Source organism: Petromyzon marinus (genome assembly GCF_048934315.1).
Source record: "Petromyzon marinus isolate PM22_M1 ecotype Great Lakes invasive population chromosome 76 unlocalized genomic scaffold, UKy_Petmar_22M1.pri1.0 chr76_unloc.3, whole genome shotgun sequence".
Classification (NCBI taxonomy): domain Eukaryota; kingdom Metazoa; phylum Chordata; class Hyperoartia; order Petromyzontiformes; family Petromyzontidae; genus Petromyzon; species Petromyzon marinus.
The window spans coordinates 903,527-928,918 of record NW_027422620.1 but is presented as its reverse complement, the minus strand read 5'-3'; the positions used below and the strand labels follow the sequence as shown (position 1 = coordinate 928,918).

General features: G+C 58.3%; 1 protein-coding gene across 1 annotated transcript in view; it reads left to right on the top strand.

The window, feature by feature from the left end:
* Positions 1–25,392, top strand: part of LOC116958346 (transcription initiation factor TFIID subunit 1-like) — a 101,305-nt gene that overhangs the window by 33,695 nt on the left and 42,218 nt on the right. The window contains 11 exon segments of the mRNA XM_076058570.1: positions 1,888–2,061; positions 3,503–3,676; positions 6,491–6,595; positions 12,236–12,436; positions 13,253–13,394; positions 19,184–19,314; positions 20,896–20,976; positions 21,414–21,563; positions 22,630–22,731; positions 22,733–22,750; positions 24,761–24,936. Coding sequence (XP_075914685.1) covers positions 1,888–2,061; positions 3,503–3,676; positions 6,491–6,595; positions 12,236–12,436; positions 13,253–13,394; positions 19,184–19,314; positions 20,896–20,976; positions 21,414–21,563; positions 22,630–22,731; positions 22,733–22,750; positions 24,761–24,936 — 1,454 coding nt within the window.

The following is a 25,392-nucleotide window of genomic DNA, read 5'->3' as shown; positions in this document are numbered from 1 at the left end:
GTCTCCCTCTCTGTCTCCCTCCGTGTCTCCCTCCGTGTCTCCCTCTCTGCCTCTCTCCGTGTCTCCCTCTCTGTCTCCCTCCGTGTCTCCCTCTGTGTCTCCCTCTCTGTCTCCCTCTGTGTCTCCCTCTGTCTCCCTCCGTGTCTCCCTCCGTGTCTCCCTCTCTGCCTCTCTCCGTGTCTCCCTCCGTGTCTCTCTCTCTGTCTCCCTCCGTGTCTCCCTCTCTGTCTCCCTTCGTGTCTCCCTCTGTGTCTCCCTCTCTGTCTCCCTCCGTGTCTCCCTCTCTGTCTCCCTTCGTGTCTCCCTCTGTGTCTCCCTCTCTGTCTCCCTCTCTGTCTCCCTCCGTGTCTCCCTCTCTGTCTCCCTCCGTGTCTCTCTCTCTGTCTCCCTCCGTGTCTCCCTCTCTGTCTCCCTTCGTGTCTCCCTCTGTGTCTCCCTCTCTGTCTCCCTCCGTGTCTCCCTCTCTGTCTCCCTCTCTGTCTCCCTCTCTGTCTCTCTTCGTGTCTCCCTCCCTGTCTCCCTCTCTGTCTCCCTCCGTGTCTCCCTCTCTGTCTCCCTCTCTGTCTCCCTCCGTGTCTCCATCCGTGTCTCCCTCTCTGTCTCCCTCTCTGTCTCCCTTCGTGTCTCCCTCTGTCTCTCCGTGTCTCCCACTCTGTCTCCCTCTCTGTCTCCCTCCGTGTCTCCCTCTCTGTCTCCCTCTCTGTCTCCCTCTCTGTCTCCCTCTCTGTCTCCCTCTCTGTCTCCCTCTCTGTCTCCCTCTCTGTCTCCCTCCGTGTCTCCCGCCGTGTCTCCCTCTCTGTCTCCCTCTGTGTCTCCCTCCGTGTCTCCCTCCATGTCTCCCTCTGTGTCTCCCTCCGTGTCTCCCTCTGTGTCTCCCTCCGTGTCTCCATCCGTGTCTCCCTCTCTGTCTCCCTTCGTGTCTCCCTCTGTCTCTCTGTGTCTCCCTCTCTGTCTCCCTCCGCGTCTCCCTCTCTGTCTCCCTCCGTGTCTCCCTCTCTGTCTCCCTCTCTGTCTCCCTCTGTGTCTCCCTCCGTGTCTCCCTCTCTGTCTCCCTCCGTGTCTCCCTCTCTGTCTCTCTCCGTGTCTCCCTCCGTGTCTCCCTCCGTGTCTCCCTCTGTGTCTCCCTCCGTGTCTCCCTCTCTGTCTCCCTTCGTGTCTCCCTCTGTCCCTCTCTGTCTCCCTCCGCGTCTCCCTCTCTGTCTCCCTCTCTGTCTCCCTCTCTGTCTCCCTCTCTGTCTCCCTCTGTGTCTCCCTCCGTGTCTCCCTCCGTGTCTCCCTCTCTGTCTCTCTCCGTGTCTCCCTCCGTGTCTCCCTCTCTGTCTCCCTCTTTGTCTCCCTCCGTGTCTCCCTCTCTGTGTCTCTCCGTGTCTCCCTCCGTGTCTCCCTCTCTGTCTCCCTCTGTGTCTCCCTCCGTGTCTCCCTCCGTGTCTCCCTCTCTGTCTCCCTCTCTGTCTCCCTCTCTGTCTCCCTCTCTGTCTCCCTCCGTGTCTCCCTCTTTGTCTCCCTCCCTGTCTCCCTCCCTGTCTCCCTCCCTGTCTCCCTCCGTGTCTCCCTCCGTGTCTCCCTCCGTGTCTCCCTCCGTGTCTCCCTCCCTGTCTCCCTCCATGTCTCCCTCTCTGTCTCCCTTCGTGTCTCCCTCTGTCTCTCTGTGTCTCCCTGTGTCTCTCTGCGTCTCCCTCTCTGTCTCCCTCCGTGTCTCCCTCTCTGTCTCCCTCTCTGTCTCCATCTCTGTCTCCCTCCGCGTCTCCCTCTCTGTCTCCCTCCGCGTCTCCCCCCACGTCTCCCTCTCCGCGTCTCCCTCCGCCCCCCCGACATCCGTCTCTTCGCCCTGACCGCCGCGCCACCACCGCCCCCCGGCCCGTCCCTCCCGTGCGTGCGAGGGAGCAGCACTCGATCCCCGCGGTGGAGCTTCGCCAGCCGTTCTTCCCCACCCACATGGGGCCCATGCGGCTGCGAGTTCTGCACCGGCCGGCGCTCAAGCGCTACTCCCACGGCGCCCTGGCACAGCCGGGCCCACACCCCGTGCACCCGCTGCTCAAGCACATCCGCAAGAAGGCGAAGGTTCGTGTACACACAGGGTGTGAGTGCGTGTGTGTGTACGTGTGCGTGTGTACGTGTGCGTGTGTGTGTGTACGTGTGTGTGAGTGTGTATGTGTGTGTGTGTGTGTGTCTGTGTGTGTGTGTACGTGTGTGTGTGTGTCACTGTGTTTGTGTGTGTGTGTGTGTGTCACTGTGTTTGTGTCTGTGTGTGTGTCTGTGTACGTGTGTGTGTGTATACGTGTGTGTGTGTACGTGTGTGTCTGTGTGCGTGTGTGTATACGTGTGTGTACGTGTGTGTCTGTGTGTGTGTATACACGTGTGTGTGTTTGTGTGTGTCTGTCTGTGTGTGTGTGTCTGTGTGTGTGTATACGTGTGTCTGTGTGTGTGTGTGTGTCTGTTTGTGTGTGTGTGTCTGTGTGTGTGTGTCTGTGTGTGTGTCTGTGTGTGTCTGTGTGTGTGTGTCTGTGTATGTCTGTGTGTATGTCTGTGTGTATGTGTGTGTGTGTCTGTGTGTGTCTGTGCGTGTGTCTGTGCGTGTGTCTGTGTGTCTGTGCGTGTGTCTGTGCGTGTGTCTGTGCGTGTGTCTGTGTGTGTCTGTGTGTGTGTGTGTCTGTGTGTTTATGTGTGTGGTTTCGTGGTAATTAATTGAAGGTGGAGGGGTTACCAGCCCCTCGCACCCGTCCAGAGCCCCCGTTTAGCCCCTGTGGTGGACACATATGCCATGAGGGGAGAAGCCAATCAAAATTGGATCTCCCCCCACAGCACTGTCCACGACAGAGTTGCCTGTCCTGCACCGCAAGGAGGTAGGGGGCACAGGTGGTGCATCAGCCAGTCATCTCAGTCAGTCGACCCGTGGCACCTGGGTCTGCCCCGTGACCTCCTGCCAGCGGGCATTCGACACTTCACGTGGCCTCAGGGTGCACATAGCCTGGCACAAGCGTCGTGGTGACGTCACCGCCACTTAGTGGCGAATGGCGGTTGTTGTTTGCGTAATAGATGAGGAGCGATAGTGTAGCAGTTAGCGCTTTGCTGCGCTATGAACCTGGCGACCCAGGTTCGATTCCCGCTCACGGCCAACACCAGTGATGATTATCTGAACCGGCCCTGGGACTCCCCTAGTTCGACTCAGCCTCAAATGAGTACCTGGTGCGGTGTGTAAACATCGCCACTGGGGAGACAAAGGCGGTCGGGCGTGGTGCTGGCCACCCACCCCCTCGTGTACCGTTCCGGCCTTCAAAGGTGCTCGCTAACAGCACTTGCCCCTACAGTCTGTTAAGGCTATATGGGGGATCTTTGTCTTTGTCTGTGTGTGTGTATATATACATGTGTGTGTGTCTGTGTGTGTGTGTATACGTGTGTCTGTGTGTGTGCATATTTACGCGCGTGTGTGTGTGTATATATACATGTGTATACGTGTGTGTCTGTGGATTCACGTGTATACGTGTGTGTGTGTGTTTAATAGATGAGGGAGCAGGAGCGGCAGGCGTCTGGCGGGGGGGAGATGTTCTTCATGAGGACCCCGCAGGACCTGACGGGCAAGGACGGGGACCTAGTGCTGGCGGAGCACAGTGAGGAGTACCCCCCTTTGCTGGCACAGGTGGGCATGGCCACCAAGATCAAGAACTACTACAAGCGGGTACGTCACCACCACCACCACTACCACCACTACCACTATACCACCACTACCACCGCCACTACCACCGCCACTACCACCACCATCACTACCACCACCACTACCCCACCACCACCACTACCATCACTAACCACCACTACCATCACTATACCACTACCACCACCACCTCCACTACCACCACCTCCACTACCACCACCACTACCACCACCACTACCACCACCACCTCCACCACCACCACCATCACTACCACCACCACCACCTCCACTACCACCACTACCACCAACACTACCACCACTACCACTACCAACACTACCACCACTACCACCACCAACACTACCACCACTTCCACCACTGCCATCACTACCATCACCACTACTACTAATATGCCTCTTCCAACACCACCACCACACACTCCACTACCACCACACACGGCTCTACACACACACACACACGCCTCTGCACACACACACACACGTATGCACACCCACGTGTCTACAGCTACGTAGCTCTTATTCAGAAGTGACTCTGGCCATCACAATCAAACCAAGGGGCTGACTTCATCATCATCATCATCACTACCACGTGGGAATCCGCGTGCGACAAACCGCACGCGGATTCTAAATGTGGAAGGAAAATCCGCCGGAGGACCCGGAGACAAATCCACGCGGTGACCACCACGGGGAGAGAGACAGAGACAGAGAGAGACAGAGAGAGAGAGAGACGCAGACTCCACACAGACAGCAGCAGCAGGCTTCGTCAGGGTCAGAGTCGGACCCACGACCTCCTGTATACCAGGCGAGGTAGTCAACATCTCCCAGCCACCATGATGATGATGATGAGAGAGACGCAGACTCCACACACACAACAGCAGTCATCGTCAGGGTCTAGGATCGAACCCACGACTTCCTGTGTACCAGGCGAGGTAGTCAACATCTCCTAGCCACCGTGCTGATGATGATGATGAGAGAGACGCAGACTCCACACAGACAGCAGCAGCAGCAGGCTTCGTCAGGGTCAGAGTTGGACCAGGACTTCCTGTATACCAGGCGAGGTAGTCAACATCCCCTAGCCACCGTGGTGATGATGATGATGAGAGAGATGCAGACTCCACACGCAGCAGCAGCAGTCATCGTCAGGGTCTGGGATTGAACCCACGGCCTCCTGTGCACCAGGCGAGGTAGTCAACATCTCTCAGGGTCGGAGATCGAACCCACGGCCTCCTGTATATCAGGCGAGGTAGTCAACATCTCCCAGCCACCGGGATGTCTGTGCGTGAGGAGCGGTAGTGCAGCGGTCAGCGCTACCAAACCGGCGACCCGAGGTTCGATTCCCGCTCACGGCCAACACCGGCGGCGGCGGCGGCGGCGGCGTTCTGAACCGGGTCCCGGTGCCCTCCCCTAGGTCGACTCGGCCTCAAGCGAGCGTCACCTGTGGCGTGGCGGGGCCGGCCACCCACCCACGCCCCGTCCGCCGTGCGGCACACTAACGGCACACTAGCGGCACACTAACGGCACACTAACGGCACACTAGCGGCACACTAACGGCACACTAGCGGCACACTAACGGCACACTAACGGCACACTAACGGCACACTAGCGGCACACTAACGGCACACTAGCGGCACACTAGCGGCACACTAACGGCACACTAGCGGCACACTAGCGGCACACTAGCGGCACACTAGCGGCACACTAGCGGCACACTAGCGGCACACTAGCGGCACACTAGCGGCACACTAGCGGCACACTAGCGGCACACTAGCGGCACACTAGCGGCACACTAGCGGCACACTAGCGGCGCACTAGCGGCGCACTAGCGGCGCACTAGCGGCGCACTAGCGGCGCACTAGCGGCACACTAGCGGCACACTAGCGGCGCACTAGCGGCGCACTAACGGCGCACTAGCGGCGCACTAACGGCGCACTAACGGCGCACTAACGGCACACTAACGGCGCACTAACGGCACACTAACGGCGCACTAGCGGCGCACTAGCGGCACACTAGCGGCACACTAGCGGCACACTAGCGGCACACTAGCGGCACACTAGCGGCACACTAGCGGCACACTAACGGCACACTAACGGCACACTAGCGGCACACTAGCGGCGCACTAGCGACACACTAGCGGCACACTAGCGGCGCACTAGCGGCGCACTAGCGGCGCACTAGCGGCACACTAGCGGCACACTAGCGGCACACTAGCGGCACACTAGCGGCGCACTAACGGCACACTAGCGGCGCACTAGCGGCACACTAGCGGCACACTAACGGCGCACTAGCGGGGCACTAGCGGCGCACTAACGGCGCACTAGCGGCGCACTAACGGCGCACTAACGGCACACTAACGGCACACTAACGGCGCACTAACGGCACACTAACGGCGCACTAGCGGCGCACTAGCGGCACACTAGCGGCGCACTAGCGGCACACTAGCGGCACACTAGCGGCACACTAGCGGCACACTAGCGGCACACTAACGGCACACTAACGGCACACTAGCGGCACACTAGCGGCGCACTAGCGACACACTAGCGGCACACTAGCGGCGCACTAGCGGCGCACTAGCGGCGCACTAGCGGCACACTAGCGGCACACTAGCGGCACACTAGCGGCACACTAGCGGCGCACTAACGGCACACTAGCGGCACACTAGCGGCACACTAACGGCACACTAGCGGCACACTAGCGGCACACTAACGGCACTTTGTCCCGACGGTTCCGTTGAGGCCACGCGATGCCGGGCGGGCGGACGGGCGGGCGGGCGGGCGGGCGGGCGGGCGGTGGAACTTTTGTCTCTGCGTGCGCCCGGTGGGAGCAGAAACCCGGCAAGGACACGGGGGCGCCGGACTGCGACTACGGAGAGACGGTCTACGCTCACTCGTCGCCCTTCCTCGGCTCGCTGCATCCCGGGCAGTGCCTGCAGGTGGGCCTCGGACGCCTCCACGGGGGCGGGCCGGGCGGGGGAGGGGGACGGGAGGGAGCGAGATGGAACGGATGGAGATTAGTCCACGCACGGTGGTGGAAGGTGGAGTGAGATGGAACGGATGGAGATTAGTCCACACACGGCGTCAGAGAAGGGAGAGAGATGGAACGGATGGAGACTAGTCCACACACGGTGTAGAAGGGAGCAAGATGGAACAGATGGAGATTAGTCCACCCACGTGGTAGAAGGGAGTGAGATGGAACAGATGGAGATTAGTCCACGCACGGCGTCAGAGAAGGGAGAGAGATGCAACGGATGGAGATGAGTCCACGCACGGGGTGGAAGGTGGAGTGAGATGGAACAGATGGAGATTAGTCCACACACGGTGTAGAAGGGAGTGAGATGGAACAGATGGAGATTAGTCCACACACGGTGTGGAAGGGAGCGAGATGGAACAGATGGAGATTAGTCCACACACGGCGTTGGAGAAGGCAGCGAGATGGAACAGATGGAGATTAGTCCACACACGGCGTTGGAGAAGGCAGCGAGATGGAACAGATGGAGATTAGTGCACACACGGTGTAGAAGGGAGTGAGATGGAACAGATGGAGATTAGTCCACATACGGCGTCAGAGAAGGGAGAGAGATGGAACAGATGGAGATTAGTCCACACACGGTGTTAGAAGGAGTGAGATGGAACAGATGGAGATTAGTCCACACACGGGGTAGAAGGGAGCGAGATGGAACAGATGGAGATTAGTCCACACACGGTGTTAGAGAAGGGAGCGAGATGGAACAGATGGAGATTAGTCCACACACGGTGTTAGAAGGGAGTGAGATGGAACAGATGGAGATTAGTCCACACACGGGTAGAAGGGAGCGAGATGGAACAGATGGAGATTAGTCCACACACGGTGTAGAAGGGAGTGAGATGGAACAGATGGAGATTAGTCCACACATGGGTAGAAGGGAGCGAGATGGAACAGATGGAGATTAGTCCACACACGGTGTAGAAGGGAGCGAGATGGAACGGATGGAGATTAGTCCACACACGGGGTGGAAGGTGGAGTGAGATGGAACTGATGGAGATTAGTCCACGCACGGCGTCGGAGAAGGGAGAGAGATGGAACAGATGGAGATTAGTCCACACACGGGGTAGAAGGGAGCGAGATGGAACGGATGGAGATTAGTCCACACACGGTGTTAGAGAAGGGAGAGAGATGGAATGGATGGAGATTAGTCCACGCACGGGGTAGAAGGTGGAGTGAGATGGAACAGATGGAGATTAGTCCACACACGGCGTTGGAGAAGGCAGCGAGATGGAACAGATGGAGATTAGTCCACACACAGTGTTGAAGGGAGCGAGATGGAACGGATGGAGATTAGTCCACACACGGCGTTAGAGAAGGGAGCGAGATGGAACAGATGGAGATTAGTCCACCCACGGTGTAGAAGAGAGTGAGATGGAACAGATGGAGATTAGTCTACACACGGGGTGGAAGGGAGCGAGATGGAACAGATGGAGATTAGTCCACACACGGCGTCAGAGAAGGGAGCGAGATGGAACAGATGGAGATTAGTCCATACACAGTGTTGAAGGGTGCGAGATGGAACGGATGGAGATTAGTCCACACACGGTGTAGAAGGGAGCAAGATGGAACAGATGGAGATTAGTCCACCCACGTGGTAGAAGGGAGTGAGATGGAACAGATGGAGATTAGTCCACACACGGTGTTAGAGAAGGGAGCGAGATGGAACGGATGGAGATTAGTCCACACACGATGTTAGAGAAGGGAGTGAGATGGAACAGATGGAGATTAGTCCACACACGGTGTAGAAGGGAGTGAGATGGAACAGATGGAGATTAGTCCACACGGGGTAGAAGGGAGTGAGATGTAACAGATGGAGATTAGTCCACACACGGTGTTAGAGAAGGGAGAGAGATGGAATGGATGGAGATTAGTCCACGCACGGGGTAGAAGGTGGAGTGAGATGGAACAGATGGAGATTAGTCCACACATGGCGTTGGAGAAGGCAGCGAGATGGAACAGATGGAGATTAGTCCACACACGGTGTAGAAGAGAGTGAGATGGAACAGATGGAGATTAGTCTACACACGGGGTGGAAGGGAGCGAGATGGAACAGATGGAGATTAGTCCACACACGGTGTTAGAGAAGGGAGCGAGATGGAACAGATGGAGATTAGTCCACACACAGTGTTGAAGGGTGCGAGATGGAACGGATGGAGATTAGTCCACACACGGTGTAGAAGGGAGCAAGATGGAACAGATGGAGATTAGTCCACCCACGTGGTAGAAGGGAGTGAGATGGAACAGATGGAGATTAGTCCACACACGGTGTTAGAGAAGGGAGCGAGATGGAACGGATGGAGATTAGTCCACACACGGCGTTAGAGAAGGGGGCGAGATGGAACAGATGGAGATTAGTCCACACACGGTGTAGAAGGCAGCGAGATGGAACAGATGGAGATTAGTCCACAGTGTAGAAGGGAGTGAGATGGAACAGATGGAGATTAGTCCACACACGGTGTAGAAGGGAGCAAGATGGAACAGATGGAGATTAGTCCACCCACGTGGTAGAAGGGAGTGAGATGGAACAGATGGAGATTAGTCCACACACGGTGTTAGAGAAGGGAGCGAGATGGAACGGATGGAGATTAGTCCACACACGGTGTAGAAGGGAGTGAGATGGAACAGATGGAGATTAGTCCACACGGGGTAGAAGGGAGTGAGATGTAACAGATGGAGATTAGTCCACACACGGTGTTAGAGAAGGGAGCGAGATGGAACAGATGGAGATTAGTCCACACACGGGGTAGAAGGGAGTGAGATGGAACAGATGGAGATTAGTCCACACACGGTGTAGAAGGGAGCGAGATGGAACAGATGGAGATTAGTCCACACATGGTGTAGAAGGCAGCGAGATGGAACAGATGGAGATTAGTCCACACACGGTGTAGAAGGCAGCGAGATGGAACAGATGGAGATTATTCCACACACGGCGTTAGAGAAGGGAGTGAGATGGAACAGATGGAGATTAGTCCACACACGGTGTTAGAGAAGGCAGCGAGATGGAACAGATGGAGATTAGTCCACACACGGGGTAGAAGGCAGCGAGATGGAACAGATGGAGATTAGTCCACCCACATGGTAGAAGGGAGTGAGATGGAACAGATGGAGATTAGTCCACACACGTGGTAGAAGGGAGCGAGATGGAACAGATGGAGATTAGTCCACACACGGGGTAGAAGGGAGCGAGATGGAACAGATGGAGATTAGTCCACACACGGCGTCAGAGAAGGGAGCGAGATGGAACAGATGGAGATTACTCCACACACGGTGTTAGAAGGGAGTGAGATGGAACAGATGGAGATTAGTCCACACATGTGGTAGAAGGGAGTGAGATGGAACAGATGGAGATTAGTCCACACATGTGGTAGAAGGGAGTGAGATGGAACAGATGGAGATTAGTCCACACACGGTGTAGAAGGGAGTGAGATGGAACAGATGGAGATTAGTCCACGCACGGCGTTAGAGAAGTGAGTGAGATGGAACAGGTGGAGATTAGTCCACACATGTGGTAGAAGGGAGTGAGATGGAACAGATGGAGATTAGTCCACACACGGGTAGAAGGGAGCGAGATGGAACAGATGGAGATTAGTCCACACACGGTGTAGAAGGGAGCGAGATGGAACAGATGGAGATTAGTCCACACACGGTGTAGAAGGGAGCGAGATGGAACAGATGGAGATTAGTCCACACACGGGTAGAAGGGAGCGAGATGGAACTGATGGAGATTAGTCCACACACGGCGTTAGAGAAGGGGGCGAGATGGAACAGATGGAGATTAGTCCACACACGGTGTGGAAGGCGAGCGAGATGGAACAGATGGAGATTAGTCCACACACGGTGTAGAAGGGAGCGAGATGGAACAGATGGAGATTAGTCCACGCACGGCGTCGGAGAAGGGAGAGAGATGGAACAGATGGAGATTAGTCCACACACGGTGTTAGAGAAGGGAGCGAGATGGAACAGATGGAGATTAGTCTACACACGGTGTAGAAGGGAGAGAGATGGAACAGATGGAGATTAGTCCACACACGGCGTTAGAGAAGGGAGAGAGATGGAACAGATGGAGATTAGTCTACACACGGTGTAGAAGGGAGCGAGATGGAACAGATGGAGATTAGTCCACGCACGGCGTCGGGGAAGGCGAGCGAGATGGAACAGATGGAGATTAGTCCACGCACGGCGTCGGGGAAGGCGAGCGAGATGGAACAGATGGAGATTAGTCCACGCACGGGGTAGAAGGCAGCGAGATGGAACAGATGGAGATTAGTCCACCCACATGGTAGAAGGGAGTGAGATGGAACAGATGGAGATTAGTCCACACACGTGGTAGAAGGGAGCGAGATGGAACAGATGGAGATTAGTCCACACACGGGGTAGAAGGGAGCGAGATGGAACAGATGGAGATTAGTCCACACACGGCGTCAGAGAAGGGAGCGAGATGGAACAGATGGAGATTACTCCACACACGGTGTTAGAAGGGAGTGAGATGGAACAGATGGAGATTAGTCCACACATGTGGTAGAAGGGAGTGAGATGGAACAGATGGAGATTAGTCCACACATGTGGTAGAAGGGAGTGAGATGGAACAGATGGAGATTAGTCCACACACGGTGTAGAAGGGAGTGAGATGGAACAGATGGAGATTAGTCCACGCACGGCGTTAGAGAAGTGAGTGAGATGGAACAGGTGGAGATTAGTCCACACATGTGGTAGAAGGGAGTGAGATGGAACAGATGGAGATTAGTCCACACACGGGTAGAAGGGAGCGAGATGGAACAGATGGAGATTAGTCCACACACGGTGTAGAAGGGAGCGAGATGGAACAGATGGAGATTAGTCCACACACGGTGTAGAAGGGAGCGAGATGGAACAGATGGAGATTAGTCCACACACGGGTAGAAGGGAGCGAGATGGAACTGATGGAGATTAGTCCACACACGGCGTTAGAGAAGGGGGCGAGATGGAACAGATGGAGATTAGTCCACACACGGTGTGGAAGGCGAGCGAGATGGAACAGATGGAGATTAGTCCACACACGGTGTAGAAGGGAGCGAGATGGAACAGATGGAGATTAGTCCACGCACGGCGTCGGAGAAGGGAGAGAGATGGAACAGATGGAGATTAGTCCACACACGGTGTTAGAGAAGGGAGCGAGATGGAACAGATGGAGATTAGTCTACACACGGTGTAGAAGGGAGAGAGATGGAACAGATGGAGATTAGTCCACACACGGCGTTAGAGAAGGGAGAGAGATGGAACAGATGGAGATTAGTCTACACACGGTGTAGAAGGGAGCGAGATGGAACAGATGGAGATTAGTCCACGCACGGCGTCGGGGAAGGCGAGCGAGATGGAACAGATGGAGATTAGTCCACACACGTGGTAGAAGGTGGAGTGAGATGGAACAGATGGAGATTAGTCCACACACGGCGTCAGAGAAGGGAGCGAGATGGAACAGATGGAGATTAGTCCACACGCGGTGTAGAAGGCGAGCGAGATGGAACAGATGGAGACTAGTCCACCCCTCCTCCCACGTGGTACGCTCCAGGCGTTTGAGAGCAACTTGTACCGGGCCCCCATCTACCCGCACACGATGGCGGCCACCGACTTCCTGGTGATCCGCACGCGCCAGGGCTACCACGTGCGGGAGGTGTCCCACATCTTCGTCGTGGGACAACACTGTCCCTTGTTCGAGGTGCCCGGCCCCAACAGCAAGAGAGCGAACATCCACATCCGGGACTTCCTGCAGGTGTGGGAAGTGGCGACGACACGTGGGGGGGGGGGAGTGGTGGGGGGGGGTAGTGGGGAGAGACACGGGGAGAGAGAGGCACGGGGAGACACGGGGGGGAAGAGACACGGGGAGAGAGACGTGGGGAGAGAGGCACGGGGAGACACGGGGAGAGAGACACGGGGAGACGTGGGGTGGAAGACACACGGAGAGAGAGAGACGCGGGGGGAGAGAGACACGGGGAGAGAGTGACACGGGGAGAGAGACACGGGGAGAGAGACACGGGGAGACACGGGGAGACGCGGAGAGAGAGACACGGGGAGAGAGATGGGGGGAGAGACACGGGGGGAGAGACACGGGGAGACGTAGGGGGGAAGAGACACGGGGAGAGAGACGCGGGGGGAGAGAGACACGGGGGGAGAGAGACACGGGGAGAGAGACACGGGGAGAGAGATGGGGGGAGAGACACGGGGAGAGAGACACTGGGAGAGAGACACGGGGAGACGTGGGGGGGAAGACACACGGGAAAGAGACGCGGGGGGAGAGAGACACGGGGGGAGAGAGACACGGGGAGAGAGAGACGCGGGGAGAGAGACACGGGGAGAGAGAGACGCGGGGAGAGAGACACGGGGGGGAGAGACGCAGGGAGAGACACGGGGGGGAGAGACGCGGGGAGAGAGACGTGTGACGATGGTGGTGGTGACGGTGGTGGTGGTGGTGGTGACGGTGGTGGTGGTGGTGACGGTGGTGGTGGTGACAGTGGTGGTGGTGGTGGTGACGGTGGTGGTGGCGGTGTTGACGGTGGTGGTGGTGGTGACGGTGGTGGTGGTGGTGCAGGTGTTCATCTACCGCCTCTTCTGGAAGAGCAAGGATCGTCCGCGCCGAATCCGCATGGAGGACATCAAGAAAGCGTTCCCCTCACACTCGGAGAGCTCCATCCGCAAGCGCCTCAAACTCTGCGCAGACTTCAAACGTACCGGTAGCACAGCAGTGGCTCCACCACCACCACCACCACTACTACCACCACTACCACCACCACCACTACCACCACCACCACTACCACCACTACCACTAACCACCACCACTACCACTAACCACCACCACTACCACTACCACCACCACCACTACCACCACCACCACTACCACCACCACTACCACCACTACCACCACCACCACTACCACCACCACCACTACCACCACTACCACCACCACCACTACCACCACTACCACTAACCACCACCACTACCACTACCACCACCACCACCACCACTACCACCACCACCACTACCACCACCACTACCACCACTACCACCACCACTACCACCACCACTACTACCACCACTACCACCACTACCACCACCACCACCACTACCACCACCACCACTACCACCAACACTACCACCACCACCACTACCACCACCACCACTACCACCACCACCACTACCACCACCACTACCACTACTACCACCACTACCACCACCACTACCACCACCACTACCACCACTACCACTACCACCACTACCACCACCACTACCACCATCACTACCACTACCACCACTACCACCACCACTACCACCACTACCACCACCACCACTACTACCACTACCACCACCACCACTACCACCACTACCACCACCACCACCACTACTACCACCACTACCACTACCAACCACCACTTCCACCACCACCACTACCATCACCACCACCACTAGCACCATTACCACCACCACTACCACCACTACTACCACCACTACTACCACTACCACCACTACCACCACTACTACCACCACTACTACCACCACCACTACCACCACCACTACCACCACCACTACCACCACCACCACTACTACCACTACCGCCACCACTACCACCACCACCACTACCGCCACCACTACCACCACTACCATCACTACTACCACCACCACCACTACCACCACCACCACTACCACCACTACCACCACTACCATCACTACCATCACTACCACCACCACTCCCACTACCACCACCACTACCACCACCACTACCATCACTACCACCACTACCACCACTACCACCACCACTCCCACTACCACCACCACTACCACCACCACTACCACCACTACCACCACCACTACCACCACTACCACCACCACTACCACCACTACCACCACTACCATCACTACCATCACTACCACCACCACTACCATCACTACCATCACTACCACCACCACTACCATCACCACCACCACTACTACCACCACTACCACCACCACCACCACTACCACCACCACCACTACCACCACTACCACTACCACCATCACTACCACCACTACCACCACCACTACCACCACCACTACCACCACCACTACCACCACCACTACCACTACCAACCACCACTTCCACCACCACCACTACCACCACCACTCGCACCATTACCACCACCACTACCACCACCACCACTACCACCACTACCACTAACCACCACCACTACCACCACCACGCTCAACCACCACCACCATGCTCAACCACCACCATCACCACGTCCACCATCACTACCACCACCATCACTACCACCACCATCACTACCACCACCATCACTACCACCACCATCACTACCACCACCATCACTACCACCACCATCACCACGTCCACCATCACTACCACCACCATCACTACCACCACCATCACTACCACCACCATCACTACCACCACCATCACTACCACCACCATCACTACCACCACCATCACTACCACCACCATCACTACCACCACCATCACTACCACCACCATCACTACCACCACCATCACTACCACCACCATCACTACCACCACCATCACTACCACCACCATCACTACCACCACCATCACCACGTCCACCATCACTACCACCACCATCACTACCACCACCATCACTACCACCACCACCACTTCCACCATCACCACCACGCTCACAAAACACAGATTTTTGGGGGAAAGTGCTGTTAGCTGTTAGCAGCAGTAGTAGCAGCAGTAGCAGCAGCAGTAGCATCAGCAGTAGCATCAGCAACAGTAGCAGCAGTAGCATCAGCAGTAGTAGCAGCAGTAGTAGCAGCAGTAGCATCAGCAGTAGTAGCAGCAGTAGCATCAGCAGTAGTAGCAGCAGTAGTAGCAGCAGTAGCATCAGCAGTAGCATCAGCTGTAGTAGCAGCAGTAGCATCAGCAGTAGCATCAGCTGTAGTAGCAGCAGTAGCATCAGCAGTAGTGGCAGCAGTAGCATCAGCAGTAGTAGCAGCAATAGCATCAGCAGCAGTACCATGAGCAGTAGTAGCAGCAATAGCAGCAGTAGCAGCAGCAGTAGTAGCAGCAGTAGCATCAGCAGCAGTGGCAGCAGTAACATCAGCAGCAGTAGCATCAGCAGCAATAGCAGCAATAGCAGCAGTAGCAGCAGCAGTAGCATCAGCAGCAATAGCAGCAATAGCAGCAGTAGCAGCAGCAGTAGCATCAGCAGCAATAGCAGCAATAGCAGCAGTAGCAGCAGCAGTAGCATCAGCAGCAATAGCAGCAATAGCAGCAGTAGCAGCAGCAGTAGTAGCGCCTTCGAAGGCTCCGGCACTGGCGCACACACACACACAGGGGCTGTGTGTGTGTGTGGAGCTCACACACACACAGGGGCTGTGTGTGTGTGTGGAGCTCACACACACACAGGGGCTGTGTGTGTGTGTGGAGCTCACACACACACACAGGGGCTGTGTGTGTGTGAAGCTCACACACACACACACAGGGGCTGTGTGTGTGGAGCTCACACACACACACACAGGGGCTGTGTGTGTGTGTGTGGAGCTCACACACACACACACACAGGGGCTGTGTGTGTGTGTGGAGCTCACACACACACAGGGCCGTGTGTGTGTGTTGCCAGCTCCACGCCCGCCCTCGCTACTAACAGCACTTTGCCCCCCAGCAGCCTTAAGGCTACGCGGGGGACCTTTGCCTTTGTGTCTGTGGCCGCACGTCTATTCACCCTTGTGTCTGTGTGTCTGTGCGTCGGTGTCTCTGCGTGTCTCTGTGTGTCTCTGTGTCTCTGCGTGTCTCTGTGTCTCTGTGTGTCTCTGTGTGTCTGTGCGTCGGTGTACCTGCTTGTCTCTGTGTCTCTGTGTGTCTCTGTGTGTCTCTGTGTGTCTGTGCGTCGGTGTCTCTTCGTGTCTCTGTGTCTCTGCGTGTCTCTGTGTCTCTGTGTGTCTCTGTGTGTCTGTGCGTCGGTGTCCCTGCGTGTCTCTGCGTGTCTCTGCGTGTCTCTGCGTGTCTCTGTGTCTCTGTGTGTCTGACCGTGTCTCTGTGTGTCTGCGTGTCTCTGTGTGTCTGACCGTGTCTCTGCGTGTCTCTGTGTGTCTGCGTGTCTCTGTGTGTCTGACCGTGTCTCTGCGTGTCTCTGCGTGTCTGACTGTGTCCCTGTGTGTCTGACCGTGTCTCTGCATGTCTGACCGTGTCTCTGCGTGTCTGACCGTGTCTCTGCGTGTCTGACCGTGTCCCTGTGTGTCTCTGCGTGTCTGTCCGTGTCTCTACGTGTCTGACCGTGTCTCTGCGTGTCTGACCGTGTCTGACCGTGTCTCTGCGTGTCTGACCGTGTCTCTGCGTGTCTGACCGTGTCTGACTGTGTCTCTGCGTGTCTGACCATGTCTTTGCATGTCTGACCGTGTCCCTGCGTGTCTCTGTGTGTCTGTGCATGTCTGACCGTGTCCCTGCGTGTCTCTGTGTGTCTGTGCATGTCTGACCGTGTCCCTGCTTGTCTCTGCATGTCCCTGCGTGTCTCTGCATGTCTGTACGTGTCTGACCGCGTGTCTCTGCGAGTTTGACCGTGTCTCTGCGTGTCTCTGCGTGTCTCTGTGTGTCTCTGCGTGTCTGAACGTGTCTGACCGTGTCTCTGCGTGTCTCTGCGTGTCTGACCGTGTCTGACCGTGTCTTTGCGTGTCTGACCGTGTCTCTGCGTGTCTCTGTGTGTCTGACCACGTGTCTGCGTGTCTTTGCATGTCTGACCGTTTCTCTGCGTATCTGACCGTGTCTCTGCGTGTCTCTGCGTGTCTGACTGTGTCCCTGCGTGTCTGACCGAGTCTCTGCGTGTCTCTGCGTGTCTGACCGTGTCTCTGCGTGTCTCACCGTGTCTGACTGTGTGTCTCTGCGTGTCTCTGCGTGTCTGACCATGTCTCTGCGTGTCTCTGTGTGTCTTACCGTGTCTCTGCATGTCTCTGTGTCTCTGCGTGTCTGACTGTGTGTTTCTGCGTGTCCCTGCGTGTCTCTGCGTGTCTTACCGTGTCTCTGCGTGTCTCACCGTGTCTGACTGTGTCTCTGTGTGTCTCTGTGTGTCTGACCGTGTCTCTGTGTGTCTCTGTGTGTGTCTGACTGCGTGTCTCTGCGTGTCTGACTGCGTGTCTCTGTGTGTCCATCCATCTGTGTGTCTGACTGTGTCTCTGCGTGTCTCTGCGTGTCTCTGCGTGTCTGACCGTGTCTCTGTGTGTCTGACCGTGTCTCTGCGTGTCTGACCGTGTCTCTGTGTGTCTCTGTGTGTATCTGACTGCGTGTCTCTGTGTGTCTGACCATGTCTCTGTGTGTCCATCCATCTGTGTGTCTGGTCTGTCCGGCCGTCCGTCTGCCTGTGCTTGCGTGTGTCTGTGTGTCTACCCACTCGTCTGTCCGTGTGTCCATCTGTGTGTCCGTGTGTCCATCTGTCCGTGTGTCCGTGTGTCCGTGTGTCCATCTGTGTGTCCATCTGTGTGTCCATCTGTGTGTCCATCTGAGTGTCCGTGTGTCCATCTGTGTGTCCGTGTGTCCATCTGTGTGTCCGTGTGTCCATCTGTGTGTCCGTGTGTCCATCTGTGTGTCCGTGTGTCCATCTGTCCGTGTGTCCATCTGTGTGTCCGTGTGTCCATCTGTCCGTGTGTCCATCTGTGTGTCCGTGTGTCCATCTGTGTGTCCGTGTGTCCATCTGTCCGTGTGTCCATCTGTGTGTCCGTCTGTCCGTGTGTCCATCTGTGTGTCCGTGTGTCCATCTGTGTGTCCATCTGTGTCCGTGTGTCCATCTGTGTGTCCGTGTGTCCATCTGTGTGTCCATCTGTCCGTGTGTCCATCTGTGTGTCCGTGTGTCCATCTGTGTGTCCGTGTGTCCATCTGTGTGTCCGTGTGTCCATCTGTCCGTGTGTCCATCTGTGTGTCCGTGTGTCCATCTGTCCGTGTGTCCATCTGTGTGTCCGTGTGTCCATCTGTGTGTCCGTGTGGGGATGCGTCCCTGTGTGTGCGTGTGTGTGCGTGTGCATACACGTGCGTGTGTGCGTGTGTGTGCGTGTGCATGTGTGTGTGCGTGTGTGTGCACGTGTGTGCGTGTGCATATGTGTGTGCGTGTGTGTGCGTACGTGTGTGCGCGTGTGTGTGTGCGTGTGTCCGTACGTGTGTGTGTGTGTGTGCGTGTGTGTGCGTGTGTGTGTGTGTCTGTGTGTCTGTGTGCGTGTGCGTGTGTGTCTGTGCGTGTGTGTGCGTGTGTGTGCGCGTGTGTGCACGTGTGTGTGTACGTGTGCATGTGCGTGTGTCTGTGTGTCTGTGCGTGTGTGTGCGTGTGTGTGTGTGTCTGTGCGTGTGTGAGCGTGTGTGTGCGTGTGTGTGCGTGTCTGTGTGTGTGTGTCTGTGTGCGTGTGTGTGTGTGTCTGTGTGTGTGTGTGTCTGTGTGTCTATGTGTGTGTGTCTGTGTGTGTCTGTGTGTGTGTATGTGTGTGTGTGTCTGTGTGTGTGTCTGTGTGTGTGTCTGTGTGTGTGTGCGTGCAGGCCTGGACTCGAACTGGTGGGTCATCAAGCACGAGTTCCGGCTTCCCACGGAGGAGGAGATCCGTGCCGTGGTGTCCCCTGAGCAGTGCTGCGCCTACTACAGCATGCTGGCCGCAGAGCAGCGCCTCAAGGTCGCGGGGGTGGAGGGGGAGGAGGGAGAGGGGGGGAGGGGGAGGGGGGGTGCGGGAGGGGGGGAGGGGGAGGGGCTGACGTTGTCGTTGACCCAGAGATAAGTAGGGATGGTTAATTAATAAATACACGTGTGGTGTGTGTGCGCGTGTCTCCCGCGCGTCTCCCCGCTTGTCCCCGCGTGTCTCTCCCCGTGTCTCCCCGCGTGTCTCCCCGCGTGTCTCCCCGTGTCTCCCCGTGTCTCCCCGTGTCTCCCCGCGTGTCTCCCCGCGTGTCTCCCCGTGTCTCCCCGTGTCTCCCCGCGTGTCTCCCCGCGTGTCTCCCCGCGTGTCTCCCCGCGTGTCTCCCTGTACCTCCCCGCGTGTCTCCCCGCGTGTCTCCCCGTGTCTCCCCGTGTCTCCCCGTGTCTCTCCCCGTGTCTCCCCGCGTGTCTCCCCGTGTCTCTCCCCGTGTCTCCCCGCGTGCCTCCCCGCGTGTCTCCCCGCGTCTCTCCCCGTGTCTCCCCGCGTCTCTCCCCGTGTCTCCCCGCGTGTCTCCCCGCGTGTCTCCCCGTGTCTCTCCCTGTGTCTCCCCGTGTCTCCCCGCGTGTCTCCCCGTGTCTCCCCGTGTCTCCCCGCGTGTCTCCCCGCGTGTCTCCCCGCGTGTCTCCCCGTGTCTCCCCGTGTCTCCCCGCGTGTCTCCCCGCGTCTCCCCGTGTCTCCCCGCGTGTCTCCCCGCGTGTCTCCCCGTGTCTCCCGCGTGTCTCCCCGCGTGTCTCCCCGCGTGTCTCCCCGTACCTCCCCGCGTGTCTCCCCGTGTCTCCCCGTGTCTCCCCGCGTGTCTCCCCGCGTGTCTCCCCGTGTCTCCCCGTGTCTCCCCGCGTGTCTCCCCGCGGGTCTCCCCGCGTGTCTCCCCGTGTCTCCCCGTGTCTCCCCGCGTGTCTCCCCGCGTGTCTCCCCGTGTCTCTCCCCGTGTCTCCCCGCGTGCCTCCCCGCGGTCTCCCCGCGTCTCTCCCCGTGTCTCCCCGCGTCTCTCCCCGTGTCTCCCCGCGTGTCTCCCCGCTTGTCTCCCCGCGTGTCTCCCCGTGTCTCCCCGCGTGTCTCCCCGTGTCTCTCCCCGTGTCTCCCCGCGTGCCTCCCCGCGTGTCTCCCCGCGTGTCTCTCCCCGTGTCTCCCCGTGTCTCTCCCCGTGTCTCCCCGCGTGTCTCCCCGTGTCTCTCCCCGTGTCTCCCCGCGTGCCTCCCCGCGTGTCTCCCCGCGTCTCTCCCCGTGTCTCCCCGCGTCTCTCCCCGTGTCTCCCCGCGTGTCTCCCCGCTTGTCTCCCCGCGTGTCTCCCCGTGTCTCCCCGCGTGTCTCCCCGTGTCTCCCCGCGTGTCTCCCCGTGTCTCTCCCCGTGTCTCCCCGCGTGCCTCCCCGCGTGTCTCCCCGCGTCTCTCCCCGTGTCTCCCCGCGTGTCTCCCCGCTTGTCTCCCCGCGTGTCTCCCCGTGTCTCCCCGTGTCTCCCCGTGTCTCCCCGCGTGTCTCCCCGCGTGTCTCCCCGTGTCTCCCCGCGTGTCTCCCCGCTTGTCTCCCCGCGTGTCTCCCCGCGTGTCTCCCTGCGTGCAGGACGCTGGCTACGGAGAGAAGTCTCTGTTCGCCCCCGAGGATGAGAACGAGGAGGAGTTCCAGATGAAGATTGATGACGAGGTGAGACCCCCCCCCTGGCTCCCCGTGTCTCACCGTGCCTCACCGTGTCTCCCCGTGTCTCACCGTGCCTCCCCGTGCCTCCCCGTGTCTCCCCGTGTCTCCCCGTGTCTCCCCGTGTCTCCGCGTGTCTCCCCTTGTCTCCCCGTGCCTCACCGTGTCTCCCCTTGTCTCCCCGTGTCTCACCGTGTCTCCCCGTGTCTCACCGTGTCTCACCGTGTCTCCCCGTGTCTCCCCGTGTCTCCCTGTGTCTCCCCGTGTCTCCCCGTGTCTCACCGTGTCTCACCGTGTCTCCCCGTGTCTCACCGTGTCTCCCCGTATCTCACTGTGTCTCCCCGTGTCTCCCCGTGTCTCCCCGTGTCTCCCCGTGTCTCACCGTGTCTCACCGTGTCTCCCCGTGTCTCACTACACCTCCCCGTGTCTCCCCGTGTCTCCCCCAGGTACGCACGGCACCGTGGAACACGACCCGTGCCTTCATCGCGGCCATGAAGGGCAAGTGTCTGCTGGACGTCACCGGGGTTGCCGACCCCACGGGCTGCGGGGAGGGCTTCTCCTACGTCAAGATCCCCAACAAGCCCACGCAGCAGAAGGTGACCTGGGCCCCCTCGCTGAGACCCCCTCGCTGAGACCCCCTTGACTAGATCCCTCACTGAGACCCCTCGCTGAGACCCCTCGCTGAGACCCCCTCGCTGAGACCCCCTCGCTGAGACCCCTCGCTGAGACCCCCTTGACTAGACCCCCTCGCTGAGACCCCCTTGCCTAGACCCCCTCGCTGAGATCCCCTCACTGAGACCCCTCGCTGAGACCCCTCGCTGAGACCCCCTTTCTGAGACCCCTCACTGAGACCCCTCGCTGAGACCCCTCGCTGAGACCCCCTTTCTGTGACCCCTCGCTGAGACCCCTCGCTGAGACCCCCTTTCTGAGACCCCTCACTGAGACCCCTCGCTGAGACCCCTCGCTGAGACCCCTCGCTGAGACCCCTCGCTGAGACCCCCTTGACTAGACCCCCTCGCTGAGACCCCCTTGCCTAGACCCCCTCGCTGAGACCCCCTCACTGAGACCCCTCGCTGAGACCCCTCGCTGAGACCCCCTTTCTGAGACCCCTCACTGAGACCCCTCGCTGGGACCCCTCGCTGAGACCCCCTTTCTGCGACCCCTCGCTGAGACCCCTCGCTGAGACCCCCTTTCTGAGACCCCTCACTGAGACCCCTCGCTGAGACCCCCTTGATGAGACCCCCTTGCCTAGACCCCTCACTGAGACCCCCTCACTGAGACCCCCACATTGTGTGTCGTGGGGGTGCAAGGGGATAGTATTGGTGACCCTTGCCCGACCCTTCTGTGACCCTTCCATGACCCTTGCGCGACCCTTCCGTGACCCTTGCCCGACCCTTCTGTGACCCTTCCATGACCCTTGCGCGACCCTTCCGTGACCCTTGCACGACCCTTCTGTGACTCTTCTGTGACCCTTCCATGACCCTTACGCGACCCTTCCATGACCCTTACGCGACCCTTCCGTGACCCTTGCCCGACCCTTCCATGACCCTTCCGTGACCCTTACGCGACCCTTCCGTGACCCTTACGCAACCCTTCCGTGACCCTTGCCCGACCCTTCCGTGACCCTTGCGTGACCCTTGCGTGACCCTTGCGTGACCCCAGGACGACAGCGCCCCCTCGTCAGCCAAGAAGACGGTGACCGGCACGGACGCCGACCTGCGGCGCCTCTCCCTCAAGAACGCCAAACAGCTGTTGCGCAAGTTCGGGGGTCATGGAGGACGAGGTGGGGTCACCTCCTCCTCCTCCTCCTCATCCTCCTCCTCCTCTCCCTCCACCTCTCCCTCCACCTCCTCCACCTCCTCCTGCTCCACCTCCTCTTGCTCCACCTCCTCCTCCTCCTGCTCTTCCTCATCTCCTCCACCTCCTGCTCCTCCTCATCCTCCTGCTCCTCTCCCTCCTCCACCTCCTCCTCCTGCTCCTCCTCATCCTCCTGCTCCACCTCCTCCTCCTCCTCCTGCTCCTCCTCCTGCTCCTCCTCCACCTCCTCCTCCTGCTCCTCCTCCTCCTCCTCCTCCTCCTCCTCCTCCACCTCCTCCTGCTCCTCCTCCTGCTCCTCCTCCACCTCCTCCTCCTGCTCCTCCTCCTCCTCCTCCTCCACCTCCTCCTCGTCCTGCTCCTCCTCCTCCTGCTCCTCCTCCACCTCCTCCCTCCATCTCTCTCTGTCTTTCTCTCTCTCCCACTCTCCTCTCTGTCTCTCCCACTGTCTCTCTGTCTCTGTGTCTCTCTCTGTCTCTGTGTATCTCTCTGTCTCTCTGTCTGTCTCTGTGTCTCTCTCTGTCTCTCTGTCTCTGTCTCTCTCTGTCTCTCTGTCTGTCTCTGTCTCTCTCTGTGTCTGTGTCTCTCTGTCTCTGTCTCTCTCTCTGTCTCTGTCTCTGTGTCTCTGTCTCTCTGTCTGTCTCTGTCTCTCCCACTGTCTCTCTGTCTCTGTGTCTCTCTCTGTCTCTCTCTGTGTCTCTCTGTCTCTGTGTCTCTGTGTGTCTTTGTCTCTCTGTCTCTGTCTCTCTGTCTCTCTCTCTGTGTCTCTGTCTCTCTGTCTGTCTCTGTCTCTCTGTCTGTGTCTCTGTCTGTGTCTCTCTGTCTCTGTGTCTGTGTAGATCAAGAAGCTGTCTCGCTGGGAAGTCATCGACGTCGTCCGCACCATGTCCACTGTCTGTCTGTCTGTCTCTGTCTCTCTGTGTCTGTGTCTCTCTCTCTGTCTGTGTCTCTGTCTCTGTGTCTGTGTAGATCAAGAAGCTGTCTCGCTGGGAAGTCATCGATGTCGTCCGCACCATGTCCACTGTCTCTCTGTCTGTCTCTCGCTGTGTCTGTGTCTCTCTCTCTGTCTCCCTGTCTCTGTCTCTCTGTCTCTGTCTCTCTGTCTCTCTGTGTCTGTGTCTCTCTCTCTGTGTCTCTCTCTCTGTCTCTCTGTCTCCCTGTCTCTGTGTCTGTGTAGATCAAGATGCTGTCTCGCTGGGAAGTCATCGACGTCGTCCGCACCATGTCCACTGTCTCTCTGTCTGTCTCTCTCTGTGTCTGTGTCTCTCTCTCTGTCTCCCTGTCTCTGTCTCTCTGTCTCTGTCTCTCTGTCTCTCTGTCTCTCTGTGTCTGTGTCTCTCTCTCTGTGTCTCTCTCTCTGTCTCTCTGTCTCCCTGTCTCTGTGTCTGTGTAGATCAAGAAGCTGTCTCGCTGGGAAGTCATCGACGTCGTCCGCACCATGTCCACTGTCTCTCTGTCTGTCTCTCTCTGTGTCTGTGTCTCTCTCTCTGTCTCCCTGTCTCTGTCTCTCTGTCTCTGTCTCTCTGTCTCTCTGTCTCTCTGTGTCTGTGTCTCTCTCTCTGTGTCTCTCTCTCTGTCTCCCTGTCTCTGTGTCTGTGTAGATCAAGAAGCTGTCTCGCTGGGAAGTCATCGACGTCGTCCGCACCATGTCCACTGTCTCTCTGTCTCTCTGTCTCTCTCTGTCTCTGTGTCTCTGTCTCTCTGTCTCTCTGTCTCTCTGTGTCTCTGTCTCTGTGTAGATCAAGAAGCTGTCTCGCTGGGAAGTCATCGACGTCGTCCGCACCATGTCCCTGTCTCTGTCTCTGTGTCTGTGTCTCTATCTGTGTCTCTCTCTCTGTCTCTGTGTCTCTGTCTCTCTGTCTGTGTCTCTCTGTCTGTGTAGATCAAGAAGCTGTCTCGCTGGGAAGTCATCGACGTCGTCCGCACCATGTCCACTGTCTCTCTCTGTCTCTTTGTCTGTGTCTCTGTGTCTGTGTAGATCAAGAAGCTGTCTCGCTGGGAAGTCATCGACGTCGTCCGCACCATGTCCACTGAGCAGGCGCGCTCCGGCGAGGGCCCCATGTCCAAGTTTGCCCGCGGGTCGCGCTTCTCCGTAGCCGAGCACCAGGAGCGCTACAAGGAGGAGTGCCAGCGGATCTTCGACCTGCAGAACAAGTAGGGGCCTGCTGCCTGTCGGTGTGGGGGCTGGGGGGGGGCTGGGGGGGTGGGGGGGTGGGGGGAGGGGCTGGGGGGTGGGGGGGTGGGGGGAGGGGGTGGGGGGGTGAGACGCCACGGGGAGACACGGGGGGTCACGGTGGGACACCACGGGGAGACACCACGGGGAGACACGGGGGACACGGGGAGACACGGGGAGACACGGGGGACACACCACGGTGGGACACCACGGGGAGACCACAGTGGGACACGGGGAGACACGGGGAGACACGGGGGGACACGGGGGACACGGGGAGACACGGGGGACACACCACGGTGGGACACCACGGGGAGACCACAGTGGGACACGGGGAGACACGGGGAGACACGGGGGGACACGGGGAGACACGGGGAGACACGGGGGACACGGGGAGACACGGGGGACACACCACGGTGGGACACCACGGGGAGACCACA